The 25,068-nt window shown below is 63.0% G+C and overlaps 2 protein-coding genes across 9 annotated transcripts in view; one reads left to right on the top strand and one right to left on the bottom strand.

Moving 5' to 3' along the window:
* LOC140901098 (inositol polyphosphate 1-phosphatase) overlaps nucleotides 1-25,068 on the top strand; it is a 49,366-nt gene that overhangs the window by 7,275 nt on the left and 17,023 nt on the right. For 2 of the 8 annotated variants that reach the window (XM_073319318.2, XM_073319314.2), the window contains exon 1: nucleotides 24,033-24,121. Coding sequence is in view for 2 of the 8 variants with exons in the window: in XM_073319311.2 (XP_073175412.1) it covers nucleotides 23,647-24,121 (475 nt within the window). In the remaining 6 variants the exon portion in view is untranslated. Of the gene's footprint in view, nucleotides 1-1,497; nucleotides 1,612-16,715; nucleotides 16,881-23,412; nucleotides 24,122-25,068 lie in introns of those variants that run through there. The other 6 variants (XM_073319317.2, XM_073319313.2, XM_073319315.2 and 3 more) reach the window with 5 other exon arrangements.
* On the bottom strand, nucleotides 1,328-24,112 carry GDF11 (growth differentiation factor 11). The gene is made up of 3 exons (XM_073319321.2): nucleotides 22,792-24,112; nucleotides 5,086-5,459; nucleotides 1,328-2,350 (listed from the first exon to the last, which is right to left on the bottom strand). Exons 1-3 carry the CDS (start codon nucleotides 23,183-23,185, stop codon nucleotides 1,970-1,972), a joined length of 1,149 nt encoding a protein of 382 aa, XP_073175422.1. The 5' UTR covers nucleotides 23,186-24,112; the 3' UTR covers nucleotides 1,328-1,969.

Below are 25,068 nucleotides of genomic sequence, written 5' to 3'. Positions count from 1 at the left end.
TCCATTCCTAATGCTTTGTCTACACAGCCTAGGGAACGGTGTTTCCACAACTGCCCCTTGAGAGACTCTTCCACAGTCAGAGAGACTGCTCCTGGTCTGGCCTCCACCCAGCTGGGAATGCAAATGGAGCCTCCAGGAGCCAGGATTCCCATCCCTCACGCACCTGCTTGGGACAGATCATCTGGCTTTCCTCTGCCTATGTTAGTGGGGTCTCAGTCTGTTGCTAATCCAGGCAGTCTGGGAAGCCCCATTACAGGTGGGCTGAGGGGTCTAGGCCGGAATCTCAGACCTAGCATGGGGCAGGGGGTTATTTGGTGATTCCGAAGACAGCAAGAAAAGGGTTTATGTAAGTGCATTAAAAACCACAGCCATTCACACGGCTCTGTCTAGGTGAGGTGGGAGGCCACACGTTTTTCTAGTGCAGTAGCCAGGCAAATTGTGAGTTCTCACAAGGAGAATAATTAATAAATAAATAAGTTACCGTGGGAAGCCGTCTCCTCCCAGGCTGGGCCTCTGTGCGGCCAGCTTTCTAGCGCAAGCACCCTGTGGGAGTGGGGCTGCAGGGGACTTGCTGGACTCCGTCACCTGCTCCTGCAGTCCTCTCGCAGGCAAAAACTCCCAGGGACACTGCTCCCCCCCCCCCCGTGCCCTCCGTATTAGGATCAAAGCTGGGCCCAGACAGGAGCTGGAGCCTGTCGTGCCTACCAGCCCATCTCTAGCAGTGCAATGGGATCAGGGAGTTGGGGTGCGCAGGGGATGGCGGGAGGGGTGTGCTGGGGTGCACAGGGGATGGCGGGAGGGGTGTGCCAGGGTGCCAGGATGGAAAGATTTGGCTGAGGTGGGGTGGTGGGGAGTTCAAGGTGTGCTGGGATGCCAGGATGGGCGCATTCAGGGTGCACAAGGGGTGCATTATGGATGATGGGATGGGGGGCTTGGGGTATGCAGGAGTAATGGGGGGTTGGGATGCACAGGGGGTGTCAGGGGTTGGGGTGTTGAGGGGTGATGGGATTGGGGTGAATGGACTGGAGCAGATTGACAAGGAACAATGAGATCAGAGAGCCTGACCATAATCTGGGCTCACGGCACCTGCTCTGGGCCAGGGCGGTGGGCTCAGATCAGGGAGTTTAACCTGTGCTGGGCCAGCAGGATCAGACTTTCCAACATTAGCAATGCAGCCCCCGGCCCGGCCCCTCCTAGCTCTCCGCAGCACACGCTGGCTGGGTCCGGGGAGCCAAGCGATCCTTTCTTTGGAGACCTGCCAGGGGAATTCTCTCTCTCAAAGGGCAGGCAGCTGAAATTCCCCCTCCCGTCCTCCCCCCCCCCCGAAAACAAAACTGCTGGAAAGATAAGGCCAGTGATCCAGGGTATCTTTCCTTTTTACCAGGCCGCTTTGTTCTTCAGTTCGTCTCTCGCGCCGTACAAAATATCCTGTGTGTTTCTGTGAGCTCCAGCTCCAGGCAATTGTTTTGATTTTCTGTTTTTAACTTAAACACATAGAAAGCTTCCACGGCTTGTAAACGGTTGAAGAGTCGCTGTCCTGCCGTCTCGGCGTTAACCATTTCGCTCCCAGGCCGCCCAGGGATCGGCTAGTCCTCCAAGAACCAAACCCCGGTAAGAGACACCTCTCTGACTGAGCCACAGCTGGTTGCTGATGCCGATGACAGGGTGGGTTGAGGGGGCGGGGGATAATGCCTTTGCAGACTTGCCTTGGGAGAAAAGCGGTACCCAGCTGGCCCTCCCCAGGTAGGGACGTTTGCTTATTGCACAGTGCATGGCGAAGCGCGGGAGAGTTTGGGTTCTGTTCGTTTTTCTTGGGGGTGTTCTGTCTCTCCCCCCTTCCCCCGACATTCACAAAAGAATTTTAATGTTTGTTCTTTTTATATGTATAAAAAAAAGGGGGGAAGCAACGATGACTCTTGCTGGTTGGCCGGGAGCACGGGAGCGGGGCTGGGGGAGTACCAGCTGGGTTTTAAGAGCAGCCGCATCTGTCGACCACCATGCCCGGGATCTTGCCGTAGATAATCTGCTGTTTGTCATTGAAGTAAAGCATGTTGATGGGGGACATCTTGGTAGGGGTGCAGCAGGGCCCGGCCGAGCCCCGGGGGTTGGCTTGTTGCACCAGGTGGGTGTGCGGGTACTTCTGCATGAACATGTACTCGCACTGGCCTGAGCAGTAGTTGGCTTTGTACCGCTTGGGGGCAATAATCCAGTCCCAGCCGAAGGCCTCGAAGTCGACAGTCAGCGGGTACCGGCAGCACCGGGACTCGGCGGAGTGCTCGTCGCAGTCCAGCCCCAGGTTGCGCCGTGAGCGCTTGTTGTTCTCCAGGACGCGGAGCTCCATGAAGGGGTGCTGGGGGGAGAGCAGATAGCTGAGCCTCATCCCCGGGGCAGCTAGGGCCAGCCTTTGGGGAGGGGAGCATGCTGCAGAGAGCCATCTTACCAGCTCCCCTAACCAACCAGCCGTAACCTCCCATCCCTCTGCCTACCCATCCTTCCCCAGCTACCTGCCCACCCAGCCATCCCTGTCCACCCCAGCCCGAGCCTCCATCCACCTAGCCACCCTTCTGTATCCATCATCCTTCCCTAGCTACCTGCCCACCCAGCCATCCCTGTCCACCCCAGCCCGAGCCTCCATCCACCTAGCCACCCTTCTGTATCCATCATCCTTCCCTAGCTACCTGTCCACCCAGCCATCCCTGTCCACCCCAGCCTGAACCTCCGTCCACCTAGCCACCCTTCTGTATCCATCATCCTTCCCTAGCTACCTGCCCACCCAGCCATCCCTGTCCACCCCAGCCCGAGCCTCCGTCCACCTAGCCACCCTTCTGTATCTGTCATCCTTCCCTAGCTACCTGTCCACCCAGCCATTCCTGTCCACCCCAGCCCGAGCCTCCGTCCACCTAGCCACCCTTCTGTATCTGTCATCCTTCCCTAGCTACCTGTCCACCCAGCCATCCCTGTCCACCCCAGCCCGAGCCTCCGTCCACCTAGCCACCCTTCTGTATCTGTCATCCTTCCCTAGCTACCTGTCCACCCAGCCATCCCTGTCCACCCCAGCCCGAGCCTCCGTCCACCTAGCCACCCTTCTGTATCCGTCATCCTTCCTTAGCTACTTGTCCACCCAGCCATCCATCTCTAGCCAATCCCTTGATTTCGTCTACTAATCCAGCCTCATCTGCCCTCTGCCGGCCCTGATGAAGTGTGGGGAGAGGTTCACCCTGTAGCTGGGTGCCAGGCAATGCAGGCCGTGATCTGGGCTGAGCTCTGTGTCACTAGGCTGAGTGGGTCCCTCCCTCCTCCCCAGTGTTCAGCCTCGTCCTGCACTGGGCTCCAGCATGATTTGAATCTGGGGAGCCATAAATCTTGTCAGCAGGACAGCTAGAAGACTAGGAAAGTCTGACCCATCAGCTACTGCTGGCCCGGGGACTCAGAGACAGGACAGGCTTGGGCAGGAGCCAGCCATCTCCTCACTGGGTGCACAGACAGATTGTCTGAGAGGTGACACAATGCAGCTCCCGCGGGAAGGCAGCTGTGGGCCTGGGCAGAAGAAGACAACCCCTCTCCCTTCTGCCCAGGAACAGGCAGAGGCTGAGGCTGGCAGGTGAAACTGACGGGAAGAAGCGTCCCCATCAGCAGCCATCCTTGGGCCTGCAGCACAGTGGCCTCCATTCCAGGCCTGCTGCTGGGGAGCTTGATGGCGAGGAAAGAGGCTCTGGGGTGGCTGGGAATCAGAAGGGGCTAGACCACACCCTCCGCATCAGCCTGGCTCCCCGGGGCTCCGGCAGAAATCCCCCTTCATGGGGAGAGCATAATGAACCCAGAGGGTAACGGGTCTGTGCCTTCCTTGAGCCATCGGGCTTCAGCCATTCTGGGGTACACAGTACTAAACCAGACCCAGAGCCCCTGCTATCCCAGCCCTGGGCCCCCCCACCTCAGCCCCCCAGCTCTGCCAGTGCCCCTCACTCCCGACCCGCAGCCCCCTGCTATCCCAGCCCTGGGCCCCCCCACCTCAGCCCCCCAGCTCTGCCAGTGCCCCTCACTCCCGACCCGCAGCCCCCTGCTATCCCAGCCCTGGGCCCCCCCACCTCAGCCCCCCAGCTCTGCCAGTGCCCCTCACTCCCGACCCGCAGCCCCCATTGCCATCTTGGTGCCAGTATTCTGGGTCTCCCCTAAGCAGAGTTCACCCATTATATGAAAATGGAGCAGAATTTTGTGCTGTGTTACGATCTGTGCTGAGGAGAGCCCAAGGGTGGGGTGCACTGTGGTCAGCACTGACTTTGAAAGGAGAGTGACCCCTTCTGAGCCCCCCGCCCCGCTCCCTGCGGCATGGCGCCCCCTTCTGAGCCCCCCGCCCCGCTCCCTGCGGCGTGGCGCCCCCTTCTGAGCCCCCCGCTCCCTGCGGCGTGGCGCCCCCTTCTGAGCCCCCCGCCCCGCTCCCTGCGGCGTGGCGCCCCCTTCTGAGCCCCCCGCTCCCTGCGGCGTGGCGCCCCCTTCTGAGCCCCCCGCCCCGCTCCCTGCGGCGTGGCGCCCCCTTCTGAGCCCCCTGCGGCGTGGCGCCCCCTTCTGAGCCCCCCGCCCCGCTCCCTGCGGCGTGGCGCCCCCTTCTGAGCCCCCCGCCCCCTGCGGCGTGGTGCCCCCTTCTGAGCCCCCCGCCCCGCTCCCTGCGGCGTGGCGCCCCCTTCTGAGCCCCCCGCCCCCTGCAGCGTGGTGCCCCCTTCTGAGCCCCCCGCCCCGCCCCCTGCGGTGTGGCACCCCCTTCTGAGCCCCCTGCCCCCTGCAGCGTGGTGCCCCCTTCTGAGCCCCCCGCCCCGCCCCCTGCGGCGTGGCGCCCCCTTCTGAGCCCCCCGCCCCGCTCCCTGCGGCGTGGCGCCCCCTTCTGAGCCCCCTGCCCCGCTCCCTGCGGCGTGGCGCCCCCTTCTGAGCCCCCCGCTCCCTGCGGCGTGGCGCCCCCTTCTGAGCCCCCCGCCTTGCACTGGGACATTGGGCTCAGCACTGACTCAGTGGAGAGCTCCCAGTCACCCCTGCCAAGGCCAGCAGAGCCCTGTGCGGGGCCGGGCTGGTCCCCACCCCTGCGTATTCACTTACCAGCCCTTCTGCTCCGGGGCCGAGGGAGGTGACGGCCAGGTCGTTGCCGTTGGGGTCGAAGGCGTTGATCTCGATGCCCCAGTTGTTCTGCGGCTGCTTGAACCAGTTCTGCAGCACGTGCTTGAAGTCGATGCTCTGCCAGTGGCCGAGGCGGGAGTGGAGGTCGATCTTGAGGGAGCGGATGCGGATGTGGCGGCTGCCCTGCTCGGTGACGGGCTTGAGGCGCAGGATCTGCAAGTAGGCGGTGGAGGCGTGCTGCACGGGCCGCAGGTGCACCCATAGCTGGGCCTTCACCACCTTGGTGAACATGATCTTGGGGCTGAAGCTGAAGTAGCAGCAGTGGGGGTTCCCCTCTATCTGCACCACCGGGTCCGCTGCGGGGGGGAGGGGGGAAGCACATATGAGTGGAGCTGCCTCCCGGCTCTGGACACCCACTACCCGGCCCCCAGGAGCCACAGCCAGGGCCTCGCCAGCGAAGGGCTGACTGGGAACTCCTCCTAGAGCGTTGGGAGGTGAAGGCCGGGTAACAGGTCATTAGGTCATTTTCCCTGTATCTGCACTAAGGGCTTGCATCTGGCCTCTGACCCCAATGCCGTGAGGTGTTAGTGACCCCCCTGCGGATATTACATAGGCAGGGATCAACGTGGTGCTGCAGGTCGGGACTGAGGGGCAGTGGCTGAGCCGGGGGGTTCCAATGCTGGAATAGTGGGCGGGGGGGGGGGGGAGTTCCCGAGGCACTGAAGAGCTGTGGGTAGCGGGGGATGGCTCCCCAGACTGACATAGCAGGGCGGGGCTATGGGTCAGGATTGAGGCACATGTGCCGAGCCGGGAGGGTGGAACCTTGCCAGGACCAGCCCATGGTGCATTGCTTCCAAGCTGCCTGTCACTGATCCGCTTTCCACCTATGTCAGAAAAGCAGCCCCTGAGCAAACCCTGCTCGGGGGGAGCAGGAATCCTGAGCCCCCTCAACCCTCACAGTGCACAGCCAGGGAACTGACGGCCTCTCTGTCAGGAACAACCGGAGCCAGCATTTCCTGCGTGTCTGATCTCGGGGAGTTCAGCTGCACCCCAAAGGGAGCAATTCCCCCACAGAACTGGACAAACCCCCAAACCAAGGACTCACTGCGTCATCCCTGGATTCCAGTTTCCAACACTAAGCACTGAGTCCTCGGGGTGTGGAACCCAGGAGCCCGGCACTATGGGGCTGAGGCCTCAAACGTGGGCAGAGTTTAGGGTGAATCCAGGCCTGGGTGAGGCTGGGCACTGATCAATAGCGTGGGGGGGCAGAATGTGGCTGGTTCAAAGCAGACAATCCAGGGTGAATTTGGGGGGCGATTTGGGGATCCCAGGACTCTGTGTTTCTATCCCCAGCTTTGTGTTGAGGATCATATTTTGCAGTCCCTCCTCTTTGTTACCAGAACACCTCCACCAAAATCTAATAATCCCCTGCCCTGATCTAGCTTCCTCCACCTGAGAAGGCCTGGATCATCCCACCTGGCCCTGCAATGCTGCCACCTCTGGGGTGGAACATGCCAGCTGTGTAACCGCTCCAGCAAAGCTACACAAGGAGTTAGGATGGTGAGGGAAGAGCCTGCATCCAGCGGCAACTCCAGGAAAAATTAGAGGGGCAGCAGGATGAAAGTGCCAGGCCAAGATTAACACCCTGAGCCCTGCGAAAACCATGGCCTCTCCCCGGAGCCTCACTTGCCAGATATCACCACCAGCGGCACAGTGCCCCCTAGTGCTGTGCTGGGGCAATGGGGCCAGCTCTGCCTGCCAGGGGAGAGCGCCCCCTGCTGACCCCCCCCTTGCTGCCTGCAGAACAGTGCCCCCTAGCGCCACACTGGGGCATCGGGGTCAGCTCTGATTGCCAGGGGAGAGCGCCCCCTGCTGAGCTCTCCTCCACCTCTGCAGCATCTGCAGGAATGGTGGTGTGTTTCAAACCTATACTGATTTTCAGGTTTCTACTGCCTGGGTGACCCCGAAAGGGCCAGGGGGCAGGCCATGGGAGCTGGGAGCGGGAGAGGGGTATATTTGGTCCAGTCAAGTCGTCTTTGTGTAAGGACAATGGGGGTGCCAGCAGGGGAGCATGCTGCCTCCTTTGTATGGGTGCTGTTTGCCCACTTACAATGGGACTAGCAGGGGTGCTGAGTCCTAAGAAACTCATACCACTGGTGACGTGAACCAGCAAGGCTCCTGGACAGGATGTCTGGCTCTGGGTGAACTCCCTGAACTCAGCCCTGCCCCAAAGCTGGGAGCCAGGGCGTCTGTGCTCACCACGTCTCCCATAACTTGTTTGTGACCAAGGGCAAGTGTGCACCTTCCCTGGAGATTGGCGGGGAAGGGGGGATGGGGAATGCTGCCAGGAACAGGCTGGCATCTGCCAAGGGAAACATTTATCCAAGCCGAACTGGCACAGCAGACAGAGTGGGGAGCAGCAAACACACGTCTGGGCCTCCAAATCCCAGGAACTCGGCAATTCTGCAGCACTTAGCTGCAAGCAGAGCAGAACAATGAGCCCGGGGGAAAAGCAGGCCCCTCCCCATGCCATGGAGGTTTTGCGTCCCCAGGACTGTGTGGGAGCTTCTGCCCTGCCAGCTTGAGCAGTGTTGAGGCTGGGTCTGCGCTGGGATGGGAGCCCCCCAAACTAGGGACATGCTGCCCTCTGGGGTAGGAGGAATTGAGGACCCGATGCGGTGCTGCATGAGATGTAAAACTCAGGTCCTGCCCCTGATTGCGCACCGCTCAGGGGGACGGCCAGGTTCTCCCAAGGAGACCAGCTCTGTGCCTCCCTGCAAGAGCCCTGTGCAAAGAATCCCATCTGCTAGCTGGCTCTGTTTGTTCTCTCCTTGGCAGCCCTCAGCTGGGGCACTCAGGACATTCTTGGGGGTTAGGAGGGCACCAAAAAACTCCCGAGCCCCAGTCCTGGCTCTGCTCCAGGGTCACATGCAGGCCCAGGACTGCCAAGCCATTTCTAACAGAACCTCGTCTTTCCCCTTGGAGCTGGGAAATATAATGATGACGGTGCTCAGCCAGAGCCCAGAGAAAAGGGCGATGGTGGGGGGACCGGGAGCCCGGACTCCTGAGTTCTACTCCTAGTTCTGATGCTGACTTGTCATGTGACCTTAGGGCAAGTCATGCCTTGTCTCTGTGCCCCTTCTGTGACATGGGGCTGTGAGGTGACTTCTGCTGAGCAGCGCCCTGCTTTGTTGGCTCAGAGGGGGGAACAGAGCTGCAGAGGGCAGCATGGCCCTAGCTGAATTGCCAACACCAGCCTCCTGTGGGCACTGTCAGAGGGGGGCCGGGAACCCCCTGCCATGGGGGCTGTGAGGGGGGGGGGCAGGATTCCCCTGCCATGGACACTGTCAGAGGGGGGCCGGGATTCCCCTGCCGTGGACACTGTCAGAGGGGGGCCGGGAACCCCCTGCCGTGGACACTGTCAGAGGGGGGCCGGGATTCCCCTGCCATGGACACTGTCAGAGTGGGGCCAGGTGCCGTGGGCGCTGTCAGAGGAGGGTTGGGAGCCCCCTGCCATGGACACTGTCAGATTGGGGCCAGGTGCCGTGGGCGCTGTCAGAGGAGGGTTGGGAGCCCCCTGCCATGGACACTGTCAGAGTGGGGCCAGGTGCCGTGGGCGCTGTCAGAGGGGTCCGGGATTCCCCTGCCGTGGGGGCTGTCAGAGTGGGGCCAGGTGCCGTGGACACTGTCAGAGGGGGGCCGGGATTCCCCTGCCATGGACACTGTCAGAGTGGGGCCAGGTGCCGTGGGCGCTGTCAGAGGAGGGTTGGGAGCCCCCTGCCATGGACACTGTCAGAGTGGGGCCAGGTGCCGTGGGCGCTGTCAGAGGGGTCCGGGATTCCCCTGCCGTGGATGCTGTCAGAGTGGGGCCAGGTGCCTGGGCGCTGTCAGAGGGGTCCGGGATTCCCCTGCCGTGGGGGCTGTCAGAGTGGGGCCAGGTGCCGTGGGCGCTGTCAGAGGGGGGTTGGGAGCCCCCTGCCATGGGGGCTGTCAGAGTGGGGCCAGGTGCCTTGGGCGCTGTCAGAGGGGGGTTGGGAGCCCCCTGCCATGGGGGCTGTCAGAGTGGGGTCAGGTGCCGTGGGCGCTGTCAGAGGGGGGTTGGGAGCCCCCTGCCGTGGACGCTGTCAGAGTGGGGCCAGGTGCCGTGGGCGCTGTCAGAGGGGTCCGGGATTCCCCTGCCATGGGGGCTGTCAGAGTGGGGCCAGGTGCCTTGGGCGCTGTCAGAGGGGGGTTGGGAGCCCCCTGCCATGGGGGCTGTCAGAGTGGGGTCAGGTGCCGTGGGCGCTGTCAGAGGGGGGTTGGGAGCCCCCTGCCGTGGACGCTGTCAGAGTGGGGCCAGGTGCCGTGGGCGCTGTCAGAGGGGTCCGGGATTTCCCTGCCATGGGGGCTGTCAGAGTGGGGCCAGGTGCCTTGGGCGCTGTCAGAGGGGGGTTGGGAGCCCTCTGCCGTGGACGCTGTCAGAGTGGGGCCAGGTGCCGTGGGCGCTGTCAGAGGGGGGTTGGGAGCCCTCTGCCGTGGACGCTGTCAGAGTGGGGCCAGGTGCCGTGGGCGCTGTCAGAGGGGGGTTGGGAACCCCCTGCCGTGGACGCTGTCAGAGTGGGGCCAGGTGCCGTGGGCGCTGTCAGAGGGGGGTTGGGAGCCCCCTGCCGTGGGGGCTGTCAGAGTGGGGCCAGGTGCCGTGGGCGCTGTCAGAGGGGTCCGGGATTCCCCTGCCGTGGACGCTGTCAGAGTGGGGCCAGGTGCCGTGGGCGCTGTCAGAGGGGTCCGGGATTCCCCTGCCGTGGACGCTGTCAGAGTGGGGCCAGGTGCCGTGGGCGCTGTCAGAGGGGGGTTGGGAGCCCCCTACCGTGGGGGCTGTCAGAGTGGGGCCAGGTGCCGTGGGCGCTGTCAGAGGGGTCCGGGATTCCCCTGCCGTGGGGGCTGTCAGAGTGGGGCCAGGTGCCGTGGGCGCTGTCAGAGGGGTCCGGGATTCCCCTGCTGTGGGGGCTGTCAGAGTGGGGCCAGGTGCCGTGGGCGCTGTCAGAGGGGGGTTGGGAGCTGGCTGCTGGGCAGGAATAGGGGGAGCTGGTTTGGGGATGGGAATGGGGGGAGCTAGGTAGGATGGGGTGATGCCCCCAACTTTTTCTCTGGCACACATGCAACACCCTGTGCACACCCATCCCCCGAAAGTGCTGCTGGCTCTGACCCTCCCTTTTGGGGAAACATCTGGGTTGAATTTAGCGGGGAATTTCTCCCCCGTCCTCGCCCGGTGCCCCCCCCGCACACGCACCGGTCAGGTTTAATAGCACCCAGCTGCAGCGCTGGGCCATTTGCTGTGAACTGAGGCCTCCACTAACAGATAGGGGTCATGACACCAACCGGGGGCCAGGAATGTCTCCGCACCGCCCCCCGCGCCCACAAGGGGCTCCCATAAACCAAAGTGACAGGGGCCGGGGGGCCTTGCGGTGCTTTGCTAACAAACCCCTCCCAGCAATTTGCTGAGCACAAGCCCCCTATTAAACCCACTCTCCTGGGAGCAGCCCATAAAAGTACTTTCCTCTCTCTGCCCCCTTCCCCTTCCCCTCCCTGTCAGCTCTTAAAGCCACAGCACGGCTCTCTGCCTTCCAGTCCCCTGGCCTTGCTGGGGCAGAGCCATGGCCAGTTACGCTCTGCAGCGCCTCCCTCTGGCTGATCTGAGGAAGAGTGTGGAGAGGCCACGATGGGGCTGGCACCATGCGGGGGCTGGAGGGTGGGAGGGAGACAAAGGGGATCCTCAGGGCACTGCAGCAGATGCGGGGGGGGTGTCTTCCACTTGCCCCCCCAACCCAAGAAGGGCCCTGCTGGGTGCTGGGCTCAGGCAGGGGTGCCAGGTGTGTGGCCCCATGCCAGGTCCAGGTGCAGGTCTCCGAGCCTCAGGGGCAGCACACAGTATTCGGGGAAAGGCAGGACGGACGGGCACTGTGCTCATCCCTGGCCCGGGCAGGGGCTGAGCCCAGCCTCTGCAGCCACTGAGCCCTAGGACTCTGCAGCGCCCCCGGGGCCTGGCGAGCGGCGGCTGCAGTGATCATTGTGGGACACCGGTACCCAGAGCTGTGCCAGGCCCCACCAACCCACAGCTCTCAGGGGCCCTCAGCCAGCGGGCAGCCCCCAAGCCCTGCACCAGGGACCGACACAGAGCAAAGGTGGGGGTGCGGGTGGGCAGAGAGGTGACAATCTGGGAGAGGAGGGAGCCAGGCCAAGCATGGCAGATATAGGCAAGTTTAGCTCTGCCGGTGCCCCTCACTCCCGACCCGCAGCCCCCTGCGCTCCCAGCCCTGGGCTCCCCCCTTCCCCAGCTCTGCCGGTGCCCCTCACTCCCGACCCGCAGCCCCTTGTGCTCCCAGCCCTGGGCTCCCCCCACTCAGCTCTGCCGGTGCCCCTCACTCCCGACCCGCAGCCCCCTGCGCTCCCAGCCCTGGGCTCCCCCCACTCAGCTCTGCCGGTGCCCCTCACTCCCGACCCGCAGCCCCCTGCGCTCCCAGCCCTGGGCTCCCCCCACCCAGCTCTGCCGGTGCCCCTCACTCCCGACCCGCAGCCCCCTGCGCTCCCAGCCCTGGGCTCCCCCCTTCCCCAGCTCTGCCGGTGCCCCTCACTCCCGACCCGCAGCCCCCTGCGCTCCCAGCCCTGGGCTCCCCCCTTCCCCAGCTCTGCCGGTGCCCCTCACTCCTGACCCGCAGCCCCCTGAGCTCCCAGCCCTGGGCTCCCCCCACCCAGCTCTGCCGGTGCCCCTCACTCCCGACCCGCAGCCCCCTGCGCTCCCAGCCCTGGGCTCCCCCCAACCAGCTCTGCCGGTGCCCCTCACTCCCGACCCGCAGCCCCCTGTGCTCCCAGCCCTGGGCTCCCCCCCCACCCAGCTCTGCCGGTGCCCCTCACTCCTGACCCGCAGCCCCCTGTGCTCCCAGCCCTGGGCTCCCCCCTTCCCCAGCTCTGCCGGTGCCCCTCACTCCCGACCCGCAGCCCCCTGCGCTCCCAGCCCTGGGCTCCCCCCTTCCCCAGCTCTGCCGGTGCCCCTCACTCCCGACCCGCAGCCCCCTGCGCTCCCAGCCCTGGGCTCCCCACTTCCCCAGCTCTGCCGGTGCCCCTCACTCCCGACCCGCAGCCCCCTGCGCTCCCAGCCCTGGGCTCCCCCCACTCAGCTCTGCCGGTGCCCCTCACTCCCGACCCGCAGCCCCCTGCGCTCCCAGCCCTGGGCTCCCCCCTTCCCCAGCTCTGCCGGTGCCCCTCACTCCTGACCTGCAGCCCCCTGAGCTCCCAGCCCTGGGCTCCCCCCACCCAGCTCTGCCGGTGCCCCTCACTCCCGACCCGCAGCCCCCTGCGCTCCCAGCCCTGGGCTCCCCCCAACCAGCTCTGCCGGTGCCCCTCACTCCTGACCCGCAGCCCCCTGTGCTCCCAGCCCTGGGCTCCCCCCTTCCCCAGCTCTGCCGGTGCCCCTCACTCCCGACCCGCAGCCCCCTGCGCTCCCAGCCCTGGACTCCCCCCTTCCCCAGCTCTGCCGGTGCCCCTCACTCCCGACCCGCAGCCCCCTGCGCTCCCAGCCCTGGGCTCCCCCCTTCCGCAGCTCTGCCGGTGCCCCTCACTCCTGACCCGCAGCCCCCTGAGCTCCCAGCCCTGGGCTCCCCCCACCCAGCTCTGCCGGTGCCCCTCACTCCCGACCCGCAGCCCCCTGTGCTCCCAGCCCTGGGCTCCCCCCTTCCCCAGCTCTGCCGGTGCCCCTCACTCCCGACCCGCAGCCCTTGGTGAGACCATGAAGCTTGTGTCACTTGTGGCCTGAGGCAGACGAGTCCTGGCCTCCAGAGGCAGGTGTGTGCCTGAGCTGCCTCCCCACTAACCCTTTTCAGGACTCCTGCATCATCAGCCCCTGGGGTGTGGGGCAGGGATCTCCCTCCAGGGCGACTCCCACCCCTGCTCCCCACCATGCTGCCCACCACGTGCAGCGGCTGCCGAGGAAGGCACCGTGCCCCCTAAGGCTACTCTTGGCACACTGGCCGCCCTCGGTGCCAAGATGCTATTCCTGTCACCCTGGCAACCGGGGCAGAAAGTTTCCCGGACACCGGCTGCAGCTGAGGACTGGTGGAGTGTGCGCGGGTGAGGGGCTATTTGTTCCCAGCTCTGACTCCTTCAGGCCGGGGCTGGCATGGGGCTCTGTGCTTCGCTCAAGGCTCACCTGTGGCTCTAGGCTGAACTGGGCCTGGGCACTGCAGCTTCATGGCCCAGTGGCACCAGGTGGCTCAGGGGCCTTTGGCTGACGCTGCCTGCCCCCCAGCCTGCCTATTTGGGGGTTCCCAGCCCTGCAGCTCTGATCCGAGCCCACTAGCCCTGGCTCCCACTTCAAGGCCTGGCGCTGCCCCGCTTGGCTCCAGCCTGTAAGCCTGAATCCCCTGGGTGCCAACCCCCCAGCAGAGGGATCGCGTGGGCCTGCTCGCAGGGCACTGAGCCCTTGGCCACTGGCCCGGGTCGCTAGGGCCGGCAGCTGGTGCTGAAGCTTCAGGCAGCCTGTGTGAACTGGAGTGGGAGGAGCCCAGTCCTGGCCTGGAGGTGCCAAACCCCAGCAGGCCAGAGCTCCCTCACCCCAAGAGGCGGGTCCCTGCGGGGGCCTTGGCAGGGCTGGGGAGCTGCTGGTACAATTGTCACCCTTCATGTTTCTGGTCTAGCAGCAGCCACAGGCGCTGTGTAAGCACCAGTGCCAGAGACTCTCACTCCATCCATCCATCCTGCTCTTCCAGGAGATTCAGCCTCCCTCTCTTCCATTGCTAGGATCCCCCAGCTCTGCCGGTGCCCCTCACTCCCGACCCGCAGCCCCCTGGGCTCCCAGCCCTGGGCTCCCCCCTTCCACAGCTCTGCCGGTGCCCCTCACTCCCAACCCGCAGCCCCCTGTGCTCCCAGCCCTGGGCTCCCCCCAGCTCTGCCGGTGCCCCTCACTCCCGACCCGCAGCCCCCTGTGCTCCCAGCCCTGGGCTCCCCCCTTCCGCAGCTCTGCCGGTGCCCCTCACTCCCGACCCGCAGCCCCCTGGGCTCCCAGCCCTGGGCTCCCCCCTTCCGCAGCTCTGCCGGTGCCCCTCACTCCCGACCCGCAGCCCCCTGGGCTCCCCCCTTCCGCAGCTCTGCCGGTGCCCCTCACTCCCGACCCGCAGCCCCCTGGGCTCCCCCCTTCCGCAGCTCTGCCGGTGCCCCTCACTCCCGACCCGCAGCCCCCTGGGCTCCCCCCTTCCGCAGCTCTGCCGGTGCCCCTCACTCCCGACCCGCAGCCCCCTGTGCTCCCAGCCCTGGGCTCCCCCCTTCCGCAGCTCTGCCGGTGCCCCTCACTCCCGACCCGCAGCCCCCTGGGCTCCCAGCCCTGGGCTCCCCCCTTCCGCAGCTCTGCCAATGCCCCTCACTCCCGACCCGCAGCCCCCTGTGCTCCCAGCCCTGGGCTCCCCCCTTCCGCAGCTCTGCCGGTGCCCCTCACTCCCGACCCGCAGCCCCCTGCGCTCCCAGCCCTGGGCTCCCCCCTTCCCCAGCTCTGCCGGTGCCCCTCACTCCCGACCCGCAGCCCCTGCTGTCCCAGCCCTGGGCTCCCCCCAGCTCTGCCGGTGCCCCTCACTCCCGACCTGCAGCCTGCCTTCAGCTTTTTTAATTTGCTCTGGGCTCCATGGCACCCTAATGGTGGGATTTGAGAGTGAGATTTGTTGGGTTTCACACTGTGCCCCCCCTTAATCTCCCTTCATTAACTTCCCCTCCCCCCACCCCAAAGGTCAGCAGGGTCACGGGTAGCCAATAAATGGTTTTAGGACCCAATTAACCTTCCCTAGTTTCTTGTGCAGTTAAAAAAAAGGGGGGGGGCTGTGCTGAGGGGCGGGGTGGGGAGGGTGAGGAGAACCTGAGAGGTTTATGGGCCCTACAGCCTATAAAACCTTCCTTTCCTTCTGTTCAGGAACCATAAAAACCAACCCGCAATTGCCAAGCGAAATTCATAATAATAACGCTGGAAGACAGCGCATGGGGGGGTTGGTGCTTGAGTTGGGGGGGGTCACCTGCCCTAGGATCCCACAAGCCAGTCCTTCTCCTCCTGTGACGGCCCCTCCTAATGGGGCTTTTGGCCCCACTGAAACGGGTGAGGGGTTTGAGGGTGGACGGTGGTTAGGTTCTCTCCCCCCTCAGCAGTCAGGTGGGGTGGGACGGGGCTCTGGTATTTATTTGGGGGGGGCAAGTGAAGGGACTGGGGGGACGGGTGGGGAGCAGCAAACGTTCACACGGGTGTGGAGCAAAGCCCCTGGCGTGTTCTCAATTTTATGGGTAATAAAATTTCAAAGCCGCTCCAGTCTATGAATACTCAAGAAGGAAATTTGTCCATGAGCTGCTGGAGGGAACCATTCCTCAGCCCCCCTTCCGCTCGGCCTTTGCACACCCCTCCAGCCTGGCCAGACGCCCCGGCCCACCCTCACTGCCAGCCGACACTCCGGCACCAAAGCCAACCCTGAGGCTGGGTAACTGGCACTTCACCATGTGCTGCACTGGCCCATGGGCTCATCCTAGGGCCAGGGCTGCAGGGGCACCTGTGTATTGCATCCTGGGCATGCTGGGCTCAGGATGGATCAAGTCAAGGGCCCCAGACTCTGGATCAGCCCCGGGAGAAGGCACCAGAGTCCAGTAGGACCCCTCTGGGAGAGCATAAAGACAGGCAGTGTTTCCTAGTGAGTTAGAGCAGGGGGGGTGGGAGCCAGGACTCCTGGGTTCTATCCCCAGCTCTGGGAGGGGAGCGGAGTCTAGTGGGTTAGAGCAGGGGGCCTGGGAGCCAGGACTCCTGGGCTCTCTCCCTGGCTCTGGGAGGGCAGTGGTGTCTAGTGGTTAGAGCCCCACCAGTGACCACCTCCCTGCAGTTTGCAGAATCCAGGGAGCACTGGAAATAGGAGATTCACTATTAGTTAATTAGCCCAGCTGGGGCCAAGGTCAGTATCACACCTCGACTGTAAGCTTCTTTGGGCGGTGGCTGTCTGGGCTTTGCCCAGTGCAGTGGGACCTGGGCCACAGATGGCCCATCCTGGGTGACAGGATACTGCAGGGATGCAACTAATGGCAAGAATTGTCGCCTTTTCCATTGCTGGGGAAACTGAGGCATGGATTGGGATGTGATTTGCCCAAGTTCCCACAGTGAGTCAGTGGCAAAGCAGAGCCCGGGTATCCTGGCTCCCACCTCCACCTCTCTCTAACCACTAGGGAATGAGGTGTGAGCAGCCACTTGAGGACCCGGAGGCATGACTGAAAAGTCCCTGCTGTGCCTTCTCCTCTTGCTGCCCCCAGGGGGCGCTGCTCCAACCCCAGGATCCGGCCCAGTCCGGACAGGCAGGCTGCACTTTTCCACCATTCCCCTGCACGCATCTAGCTGGAGAGTGGGAGACTAGGTACCACTCGTCCCTGGTGTCTGGCATGGTTGGTTTCTTTGCTTCTGGTTTGCCTGGGTTGACCTCACCCCCACCCCAGGGCTGGATCCAAGCTGGAGAGGTTCCTACCGAGAATGCTGCCCCCACCCAGAGCTCCAGTTCTGTCTGCAGCATGGCCAAGGCTTGTCGGGGGGGACGGGACTGATTGTCTCTGCTCTGTGGCACTTGCTCCCTCAGCTGACTCCAAGCACCTCAACAACCCGCTCCCAAGGAGCCAGACTTGCAAAGGGGTTCGGGACCCCACCCAGCCAAGCGGAACGGAGACCCCTCCACACGTGGCCCCCAGGAAAGGTCAGGCCCAGGGGCTGAGAGTTCCAGGCAGAGTGAGTCCCAGGACTGCTGGTAAGTGTCCCAGCTGATCACATCCAGCGAGGTACAAAAGGCCACCCACGTACCCAAGGGCATCACCACGCAGAGCCAGGGGCACGAGGACTGGCTGCCAGGGCCTGTCCCAGGCCAGGAGAAAGCAGGATGCAGGGACGGTATGTCTGGGAGCAACGCTGTGGCTGGGGGCGCTCGAAGGGAGCAAAGCCCTGATTAGAATGGGAATAAGGTGCGGTGTGTGTGTCTGAGAGGGAGAGGAGGGGGCTGTCTGGGGATGAATGGAGAGAGGAAGTTGTGGTAGCTGCATGTATATCTGGGGGGATGGATGGACGGATGGACAGATGGAGGGGCTGTCTGGAGATAGCTAGCTGTGACAATTAGACAATTAATTGAGAGACGGCCCTCGTATTATATAGCGAAGCCAGGACACGGCAGCGATCCGGAAAGCCCCAGCTGCAGCATCCGTTCAGTTTGGCGGGTTTGGCTCCCAATGAGTCGGTGTCTGTTGCTCCTCCTGTCACGCGGTGTGGGATGAAGTGGAATGTGTTTGCCATCGGTTTAGTGTCAGGGAATTCAGGGCAGTTCTCTATGAGCTTCACCTGTTTGCCGTGCCAATACACACTGCAGAGATAGTCCCAGGAGTGACACAATAACTATTCTGCCTGCAATGTAGCCCGCTTTGGGGTGGGCCTCAATCCCAGTAACCCAGCACAACAGATCAGTGCAAGGGGTCATTGGGGGTCTGCAGGGCGCACACAAGAGCTGATGTTGGAAGTGTCCACCATCTTGTTATTGGGACAATCGACCTAGAACTAACAAAGGTGAAGCAGCGCAAGACAGAGGGTCTCTATGATGCTAGGAAGTTAGTAGATCTAGCAGCGAAGGCATTTTTCAATCTGCTACTTAGCCGTTGATTTGAAGAGTTAGAGACATTGATGGAGGGAGAACAATGGCCGTTTTTAAGCAGCCAGGGTTAAAGTGGAGGGGAGAGCTCGGAAACAAGAACGGCTCCATCCAGACACATGGAGGCTTGCTGGAGAGAGGGAAGAACGAAAGGAGATAATTCAACAAGATGAGAGCTCTTCTGCAACAAGACCCTGCAGACAAAGAGAAGGAAGTGAAAAGCCAGGAGAGATACGAGAGAATGGATGGAAAATCAAGTGAGAGAAGCTGGGGAGGTGCATGAGAGAAGGGATTCTAAAACCTTTTTTCTAGTACCTAAACAGCTGGCATCACAAGTCTCGAACCTTTGTGGCATTGTGAAGGTCCGAGATGGTACAATTTTAACCCCAGAGGAAGCACAGAGATTCCGTTGGGTGAAACCTTTCCAGGCTGTGCTCGACCAGCCAGAACCGCTGTCACACACCGAGAGATGTGAAGAACTAGCAGGCTTACCTATGTCACTAGAAGCAATCACCTTTGAGGAAGTAACTAAGGCCATAAACCAATTGAAGAGCGGGAAAGCACCAGGCGATGCTGAGATCGATGCTGGACGGTAAAGAGTTGCAGAGGAGGTGGCAGGGAATGCCACGTGCAGGGAGTGCAGGACGGTTTGGGATAAGGAGCTCTGTCCCATGGATGGGAGAAGACGTGTCATCGGGGGACCAGCTTATTTGTGGCTGCTGGAGTGGGGGGGCCTCCTGTCTGTACCTGGAGAAGGTCATTTTGAATAGGATGAAAATTGCTCCTGGTGGAGAGCGGGCTGGATTTTGATCCGGAAAGTTGTGTTCAGAGCAGATTTTCACCTTGAGGAGATGCTGAGAGTGGCTTAGCGTCTCAGCAGAAGATGGGTTTAACTTCCATGATAAACCCCGATAAACCCTCTGGAGGATCCTGCGGGTCTGTCTACACATACCGCACTGTGGCAGCACAGTGGTACGCTTGGTGAAGAGGCGGTCTGGGCTGCTAGGGTAACTTCTCCTGTCAGCAGAGGAACCCCACCTCCCCGAGAGACCGGAGCTGTGCTGCGGGAAGCCCTCCTGCTGGCATAGTGCTGTCTGCCCCAGGACTGCGTCGCTCAGGGGTGAGTGACTTACTTATACAGACGTAAGGCTGTAGTGTAGGCCGAGCGGGAGACGCTGTGAAATCCCAGCAAAGATTGCTAATCTGCATCAGGACAGAGCGGAGACACAGAATGGTTAAAGATTGTTACTGCTGTGAGGCGAGGTGGCTTCTCTTCTGCACGGTCACAGACTGTGACGAGAAGAGTGACGGCTGCAGGCCGCTGGTATCATTTGGGCTGGAGATAAGCTGCGTGAGTCGGATTTTGCAGATGACATAGTCATCCTGGATACCAGCTTGGATGGAATGAAAAGATTCTTTCTGAGCAAAAAAGCAGAAGCTGCCCCAGTGGGACTTCGTATCAGCATGTGGAAAACCAAGACCGTGTAGCCAGAGAATGCTGTCCATGCTGGCTGATGTGCGATTGATGGAGAAGAGTATGGAAGAGTTGATGACTTTGTCTATCTTGGAAGTACAATATCTGCTAACAGCAGCTCACTACAGCGAAGGCAAGAATCAGCAAAGCCTGTGGATCATTCTCCCATTTGTCAAACATCTGGAAGAGGAAGAAGATCCATCTACACACTAATATGAGATCATACAATGCTCCTGCTCTCCCAGCACTACTGCTCCTGCTCTCCCAGCACTCCAAAAGGTGGCTGAGGGTCCAAGTACACAACAGGACGCTGGGTGCACTCCACCAGTGTTGTCTAAGAAGAATCTTGGGAATGAACTGGAGAGATTGTGTAGCCAACATAGAAGACCCACGTCTCAGTACTTAGAGATGGTGACGGTGCTTTGGCCATGTCATCCGGCTACCCTGTGGCACAATCGCAAGGATTGGATTAGATTGGATCCCACCTGGAGGGAAGAGAAGGTGCGGAGGACACAGAACGGCCTATTGCAGTAAGATTGGAAAGGAGACCGCCCTCATGGAGACAGCTCACAATGGAGTCAGACATCAGTCACAGAGCCAGCCAGGGGAAACGGGTTGCCTCATGCACCTAGACACAGGAGGTGAAGTCTCAGTGGGTCTGAGTGAAGGAAACCCCAGAATATGCTCAGCTGGAGGGAGAATGTAATTTCCTGAGGTGGGATTTCGTCTTGGCACCCTCAATCTCGGAGGCAGCATGCCAGGGGAAGTTTAGAGACCACAGGTGGCCAGGAGCTTGGTGGTAAGTCTCATCTGGAAGAGAGTGGCCCGTATCCAAGCACCCCTTCCCGCTATGCTGCATTATCCAGACCCCCACACAGACTGCACTGTGGGTGACTCCCACCCCCCAGTACTCACTGGGCTCTGGAGCAGCTGCAGCATGGAGATGAGGGGGTATGGCCGACCAAGAGATTTGCAGCCACCGCATACCAGAGCTAACAAGGAGGATCACTGTGGGCAAAGCCTGAACGCCAGTCCCTGGTTCCCCGAGCTCTGGGGATGGCACTTAGTGCTCTGTGAAATTCCCTGGAGTGCGGAGACCCGGGAGGTCAGCAACTCATTGGCAACTCAGGGAGTTTGGACACAGAGCGGACGGACACGTGGACCTTTTGAGGGCTGAACTCCCACGGTCACTAATCCTGCAGCCCCACAGATCTTACCACCCCTGCTTCCCCCAACCCCTCAGCATGCCTAGATTCTCCAGCCCCCTTTGCTTCCCATGGCAGGTTGTTTTCTGAGAGACGTGATCCAGCATTTGTGCCATCGCAGGGCAACCCCCTCCACCAGCTCCCTGTCTGAGAAGGCCCCTCCTTGCACACCCTACCTCCTGGCCCCACGCCCTGCCCCCTGCTTGCACTCCCCTGTTCTGTCCTCTCTGTTCACTGCCCTGTCCCAGGCTTGGTGGTGACAGCACTCACAGCCTATCCGTCAGCCCCCTCAGGGAAGGAGGTTCCATTTATTGCCCTGCCCTGGAGGCAGCCCAGCCCCTGGGATCAGGCTGTGGGTCTCTGCTGCTGGGGAGGGGCTGGGTGACACTGGAGTCCCTGGGCATCTCCAGGGCAAGGTCAGCCCAGCCAGCAGCAGCCTCGCCTCTGCCCTAGCGGGCCCCAGCTGCAGGCTGGGGAGCTCAATCCTGTGGCCCGTTCACACCCCGGCCTCTGCAGAGGCTGCAGCCAAGGGCCCAGGTGGTGCCAAGAGCAGTGAGATCTCAGAAAGCAGCTGCTCCCCGGGTGGTTCACCTGCACTGGCCCCGGCCAGCTCTGCAAAACCCACCAGCCCAGCTGAACGTGGAGGCCAAGGAGACAGAGCACCAGGGCAGGGCTCGCTCAGGCACACGGGCATCACCCAGCCGCTCTCTAACATCCACCTGCTCATTGGACAGAGGCCTTTGGCCCCCATGGCTCTCAGCCTGGCTCCTTTCACCCCAGCTGGACTCAGAACTATTCCACTGCAATAAACGCGCCGGTTTAGTCAAGAGCTGATGGTATTCCCCACATTCACCACGCCTGGCTGGTGCCCCTCACTCCTGACCTTCAGCCCCCTGCTAGCCCAGCCCTGGGCTCCCCCCACTCAGTTCTGCTGCTTCCCCTCACTCCTGACCCACAGATGGGGAAACTGAGGTGTCGGGCAGCAATGTGACTTGCACAAGCACACACCATAAGTCAGTGACAGAAACAGCATTAGACCCTATGAGTCCTGGCCTGCAGCCCCCTATGCTAACCCTAGACGACCCCGCTCTGAGCCGGGATTGGCACCCAGCCTGCATGTCCTGCCAGCAGGGATGCCCTCATTGCCACAGCTGAGCCTTGCTTCTGCCTGGGCAGCACCTCACTGGCTGGGCCAGTGAGCCCAGGACCCTGCTAGCCCTGTCTGAGTCCGCGCTGCGGGCTACACACAGCCGGTTCGTATCAGCGCCTCCCAAGCCAGGGTCGGGATCTGTCCCGGTCACTTGCTTTGGGGCTGCCCGCTCCGCTGGGCCCCCCATCCAATCAGCCAGAAGTCCCCCATGGAGGAGGCTCAGGGGCAGCACCACCTGCCCCATCTCCCCCCATGAGCCCCAGGTGGGCATCTCCTGCTTGCCAGCCAACGCTGGGCCTGGGACACCTTGGAGCGGCCTTGCCTGGGGGCCAAGTGCCTCTGATGTGGCGACCTGACGTGCCACCTTCAGAGCCTGGCTCCAGCTGCCCACTCTGGGCTCCTGCCCCCAACCCCCATCAGAAGGAGGGAGAGAGCCCTGCCTGCAATCCTGGGGAGCAGAGACCCCAACTTCTCCTGTCAGGCCCCTGCCCTCTGCGGGATGCTTTCAAACTAACTTTCTCCCTTGGCCAACTGGAGCAACCCCTGCCCCCAATCTGCTTCCCAGGAGCCAAAGCTGGGCTATGCCCAGAGCCCCGGCCCAGCTGCCCGCACCCCCGCCAGGGAAAACCCCCTCTGCCGAGCCCAGGCTGGGCAGAGGGGAGCCCCTGGCGAATTGCGGGGGGCAGCGCTCCCGGGGCCTGGCTCACTTGGGGCCAATGGCGGAACCGGACCAAACTTTCGCAGCCGGCCCCAGCGGCAGCCGCGTTTGCGGAGCTCGGCCGCAGACAATGACCCGCAGCCCCGCGGGACGCCCCGAGCGGCCTCTGCTCGCGGGGTGCGGACCCTGAACTTTGCAGGCGCCAGGACTCAGCACCAGGTTCCTCCGGCCGGGGGTGGGAGCCAATAGCCCCTCAGGGGAGCTGCACCCTCCCCCCGATCTGCTAGTCAAGGGGAGCAGGCAGGAGCCCGGAGCCCAGCCCGCCTGCGACGCCGCCCCCCGCGCAGGGACCCCCAGGCGCTTCCCCCTGCAACTCGCGCTGCCCGCAGCGTGGAAAGGGCGCAAAGTAGCCGGGCCCCTGGGCGGCGAGGACCCGGCTGCGGGGAAGGGGGCTCCGGCCCAGCGGGGGCGGGGGGGTCCCCATGAAGTTCGCCTCTCGCTCCCCCCCGCCCCGGCTGGTTAACAAAGAAGCCACCTACTCTGCTGGGCCATGCTGATGACAGTCTCGGTGGTGGCGTGGTACTCGTCCTCCTCCAGGTACTCGTCCTGCGGGAAGGCGTCCCCCTGGAAGTCGTGCAAGTCCAGGAGCTGCTGGAGCGGCGGCGCCTTGGGCAGCAGCTGGTTCACCACCTCCCGGCTGATGTTGGGCGCCTCCTTGAGCCGCAGCTTGCTCAGGATCTGCGACTTGATGCTCTCCAGCCGCATCTCCTTGCTGTGCTTCCGCCACAGGCAGACGGGACAGCCCGGCTCCTCCGCCTCGGGCCCCGGGGGGCGCTGCCCGCCGCCGGCCCCTTTCTCCACCACCTCCCCCGGGGCCAGCGCCACGGCCAGCGCCAGGGCGCACAGGAAGAGCGGGGACCTGCGCACCGACATGGCTGGACGGACGGCTCCCCTCCTGCCTCCCCCCGCCTGCGGACTTGGGACTCGGGCCGCGGCTGGCTGCCCTGGGGAGGGGGGGTTGATGGGGGCAGAGGTTCTCCGGGGCCGGCTGGGTGGGAGCCGGTAACTAGTGATGCTGGCCGGGGGGGGGGGAGCCAGAAAGACTCGGGGTTTTATATCCCAACTGAACTGTGTCGTAAAAAGCCTTGATTGGCTGGGGACGCAACAAAAGATCCTCTGGCCAAAGGGCTGTCACCGGAGGGGAACGAGCCGCGAGCGAGGGGGGCCCAGCTCCGCCACTTGCTCCGCGCCCGGCCCGGGGGAGGGGGCGGCCCGGCCGCCCCTTAAAGAACCAGGACCCCCCCCCGCCCGCCGCGGCAGGGCTGGGTTTTGGAGGAGCTGCTGCTTGCGGCGAAATAAACGCGCCCCGGGGCAGGTCCAGAGCCCGGGGTGAAATGGCCCGGGGGGCGAACCCAAAGCAGCGTTTGTCTGCCCCGGGTCAGAGCCAGCGGCCCCGGCTGAGCCCCCCGGCCGGCCCGAGCCGGCAGCTGCGGACCCCCACCCGCCGCCGCCGCGTCCCCGTCCATCGCCGGGGGGGGGGTCCGTGCCAAGCCTCCTGCCGGCTCCTGTCCCCGGCTGGCGCTGCCCAGGTCTCGCCCCCGGCGCCTCCGCTGCCCGGCGCTCAGTGCGGCGCAGCCTCTCGCCTGGCACCTGGGAGCTGCTGCTTCCCTGCCCGGGTCCCACCGCTCCGGAGGGGCCGGACCCGGACGTGGCCCGGCCATTCCCTGCCTTGGCACCGGTGCCCAAAGCACGAGACGCGAGCGATCCCCCCTCCGCCCTGCGAGACAAGTCCCGGCACCTCCCGCTCCAGCCAGGGGGCCGGCGACCGCCGCCCGCCTTGCTCCGCTGCCCGCTGGCAGAGCCGGCCAGGTGAGACGGGGCGCTGGAGCCGCTATCACGGGGGACAGGCCCGGGGCGATGCGAGGCGGAGGGGAGCCAAGTGCAAGTAGCGAATCATCCAGTGAAAATCCCCAGGTCTCCCTGTCCTGCTCTAGATGGGGGGCGGGGGTGGATAGATAGATTAGATGGTGTGGGGGGGATAGATAGATAGATAGATAGATAGATAGATAGATAGATAGATAGATAGATAGATAGATGGATAGAGGGGGTGTGGGGAGATAGACAGATGGTGTGGGGGGAGATAGATTAGATAGAGGCTGTGTGTGGGGATAGACAGAGGGGATTTATGGAGGGGGGTGTATGGGGATGGATAGATAGATGATTGGTAGAGGGGGTGTGTGGGGATGGATAGATAGATTGAAAGAGGGGGTGTGGGGGATGGATAGAGAGATAGATCAGATCAGCCTGGAAGATCTCAACTAGCCTGGAAATGGGCACCCAGACCAGCACAACTAAGGATGGATTATTTGACCCCAAAAGCTCTTGCCCAGCTCTAACGTCTGGGAATCTCATCTAATGCCCCACAGCTCTCCCCCTCCAGCCCCCAGCCCCGGTGCTGCACCCACAGCCCCGCCTTGGCAAGGAACCTGCAGGCTGGGGCAGATGCAGAGCCTTAGGCACACTCAGGGCTTGAGAAATGAGGACCCCACATAAGCCAGCCCTGCCAGCCTCCTCCCTGGGGGTCTTTGGGATCCAGGGGTGTGCCAGGCAGGGTGGGACCTTGGTGCAGCATTAGTAGACTCAGCTTTAGCAAGACAGCTGCTGGATGGCCACCAGGAGCCACGTGCGGTGGCCAGACGGACACAGGCCGCAGTGGCTGGAGGCCATGAGCGGGACTATGGTGCAGGGGAGGGCAGCAGTGGAAGGGAAGGGCTGGGATCAGCGGCTGCATGCAGGGGCCTGAGAACCGGATGTGG

The sequence above is a fragment of the Lepidochelys kempii genome, chromosome 20 (genome assembly GCF_965140285.1).
Source record: "Lepidochelys kempii isolate rLepKem1 chromosome 20, rLepKem1.hap1, whole genome shotgun sequence".
NCBI lineage: Eukaryota > Metazoa > Chordata > Testudines > Cheloniidae > Lepidochelys > Lepidochelys kempii.
This window is presented reverse-complemented; position numbering and strand designations above follow the sequence as displayed.

Bases quoted from the DNA above. Each gene is read 5' to 3' on its own strand.
- GDF11 (XM_073319321.2), bottom strand. From the start codon at position 23,185: ATGTCGGTGCGCAGGTCCCCGCTCTTCCTGTGCGCCCTGGCGCTGGCC. The intron at 5,460-22,791 runs GTAGGTGGCTTC...TCCCCCCCGCAG, and splicing joins CATCAGCATGGCCCAGCAGA to CGGACCCGGTGGTGCAGATA. The intron at 2,351-5,085 runs GTAAGTGAATAC...CTCTCCCCCCAG, and splicing joins GCCCCGGAGCAGAAGGGCTG to CACCCCTTCATGGAGCTCCG.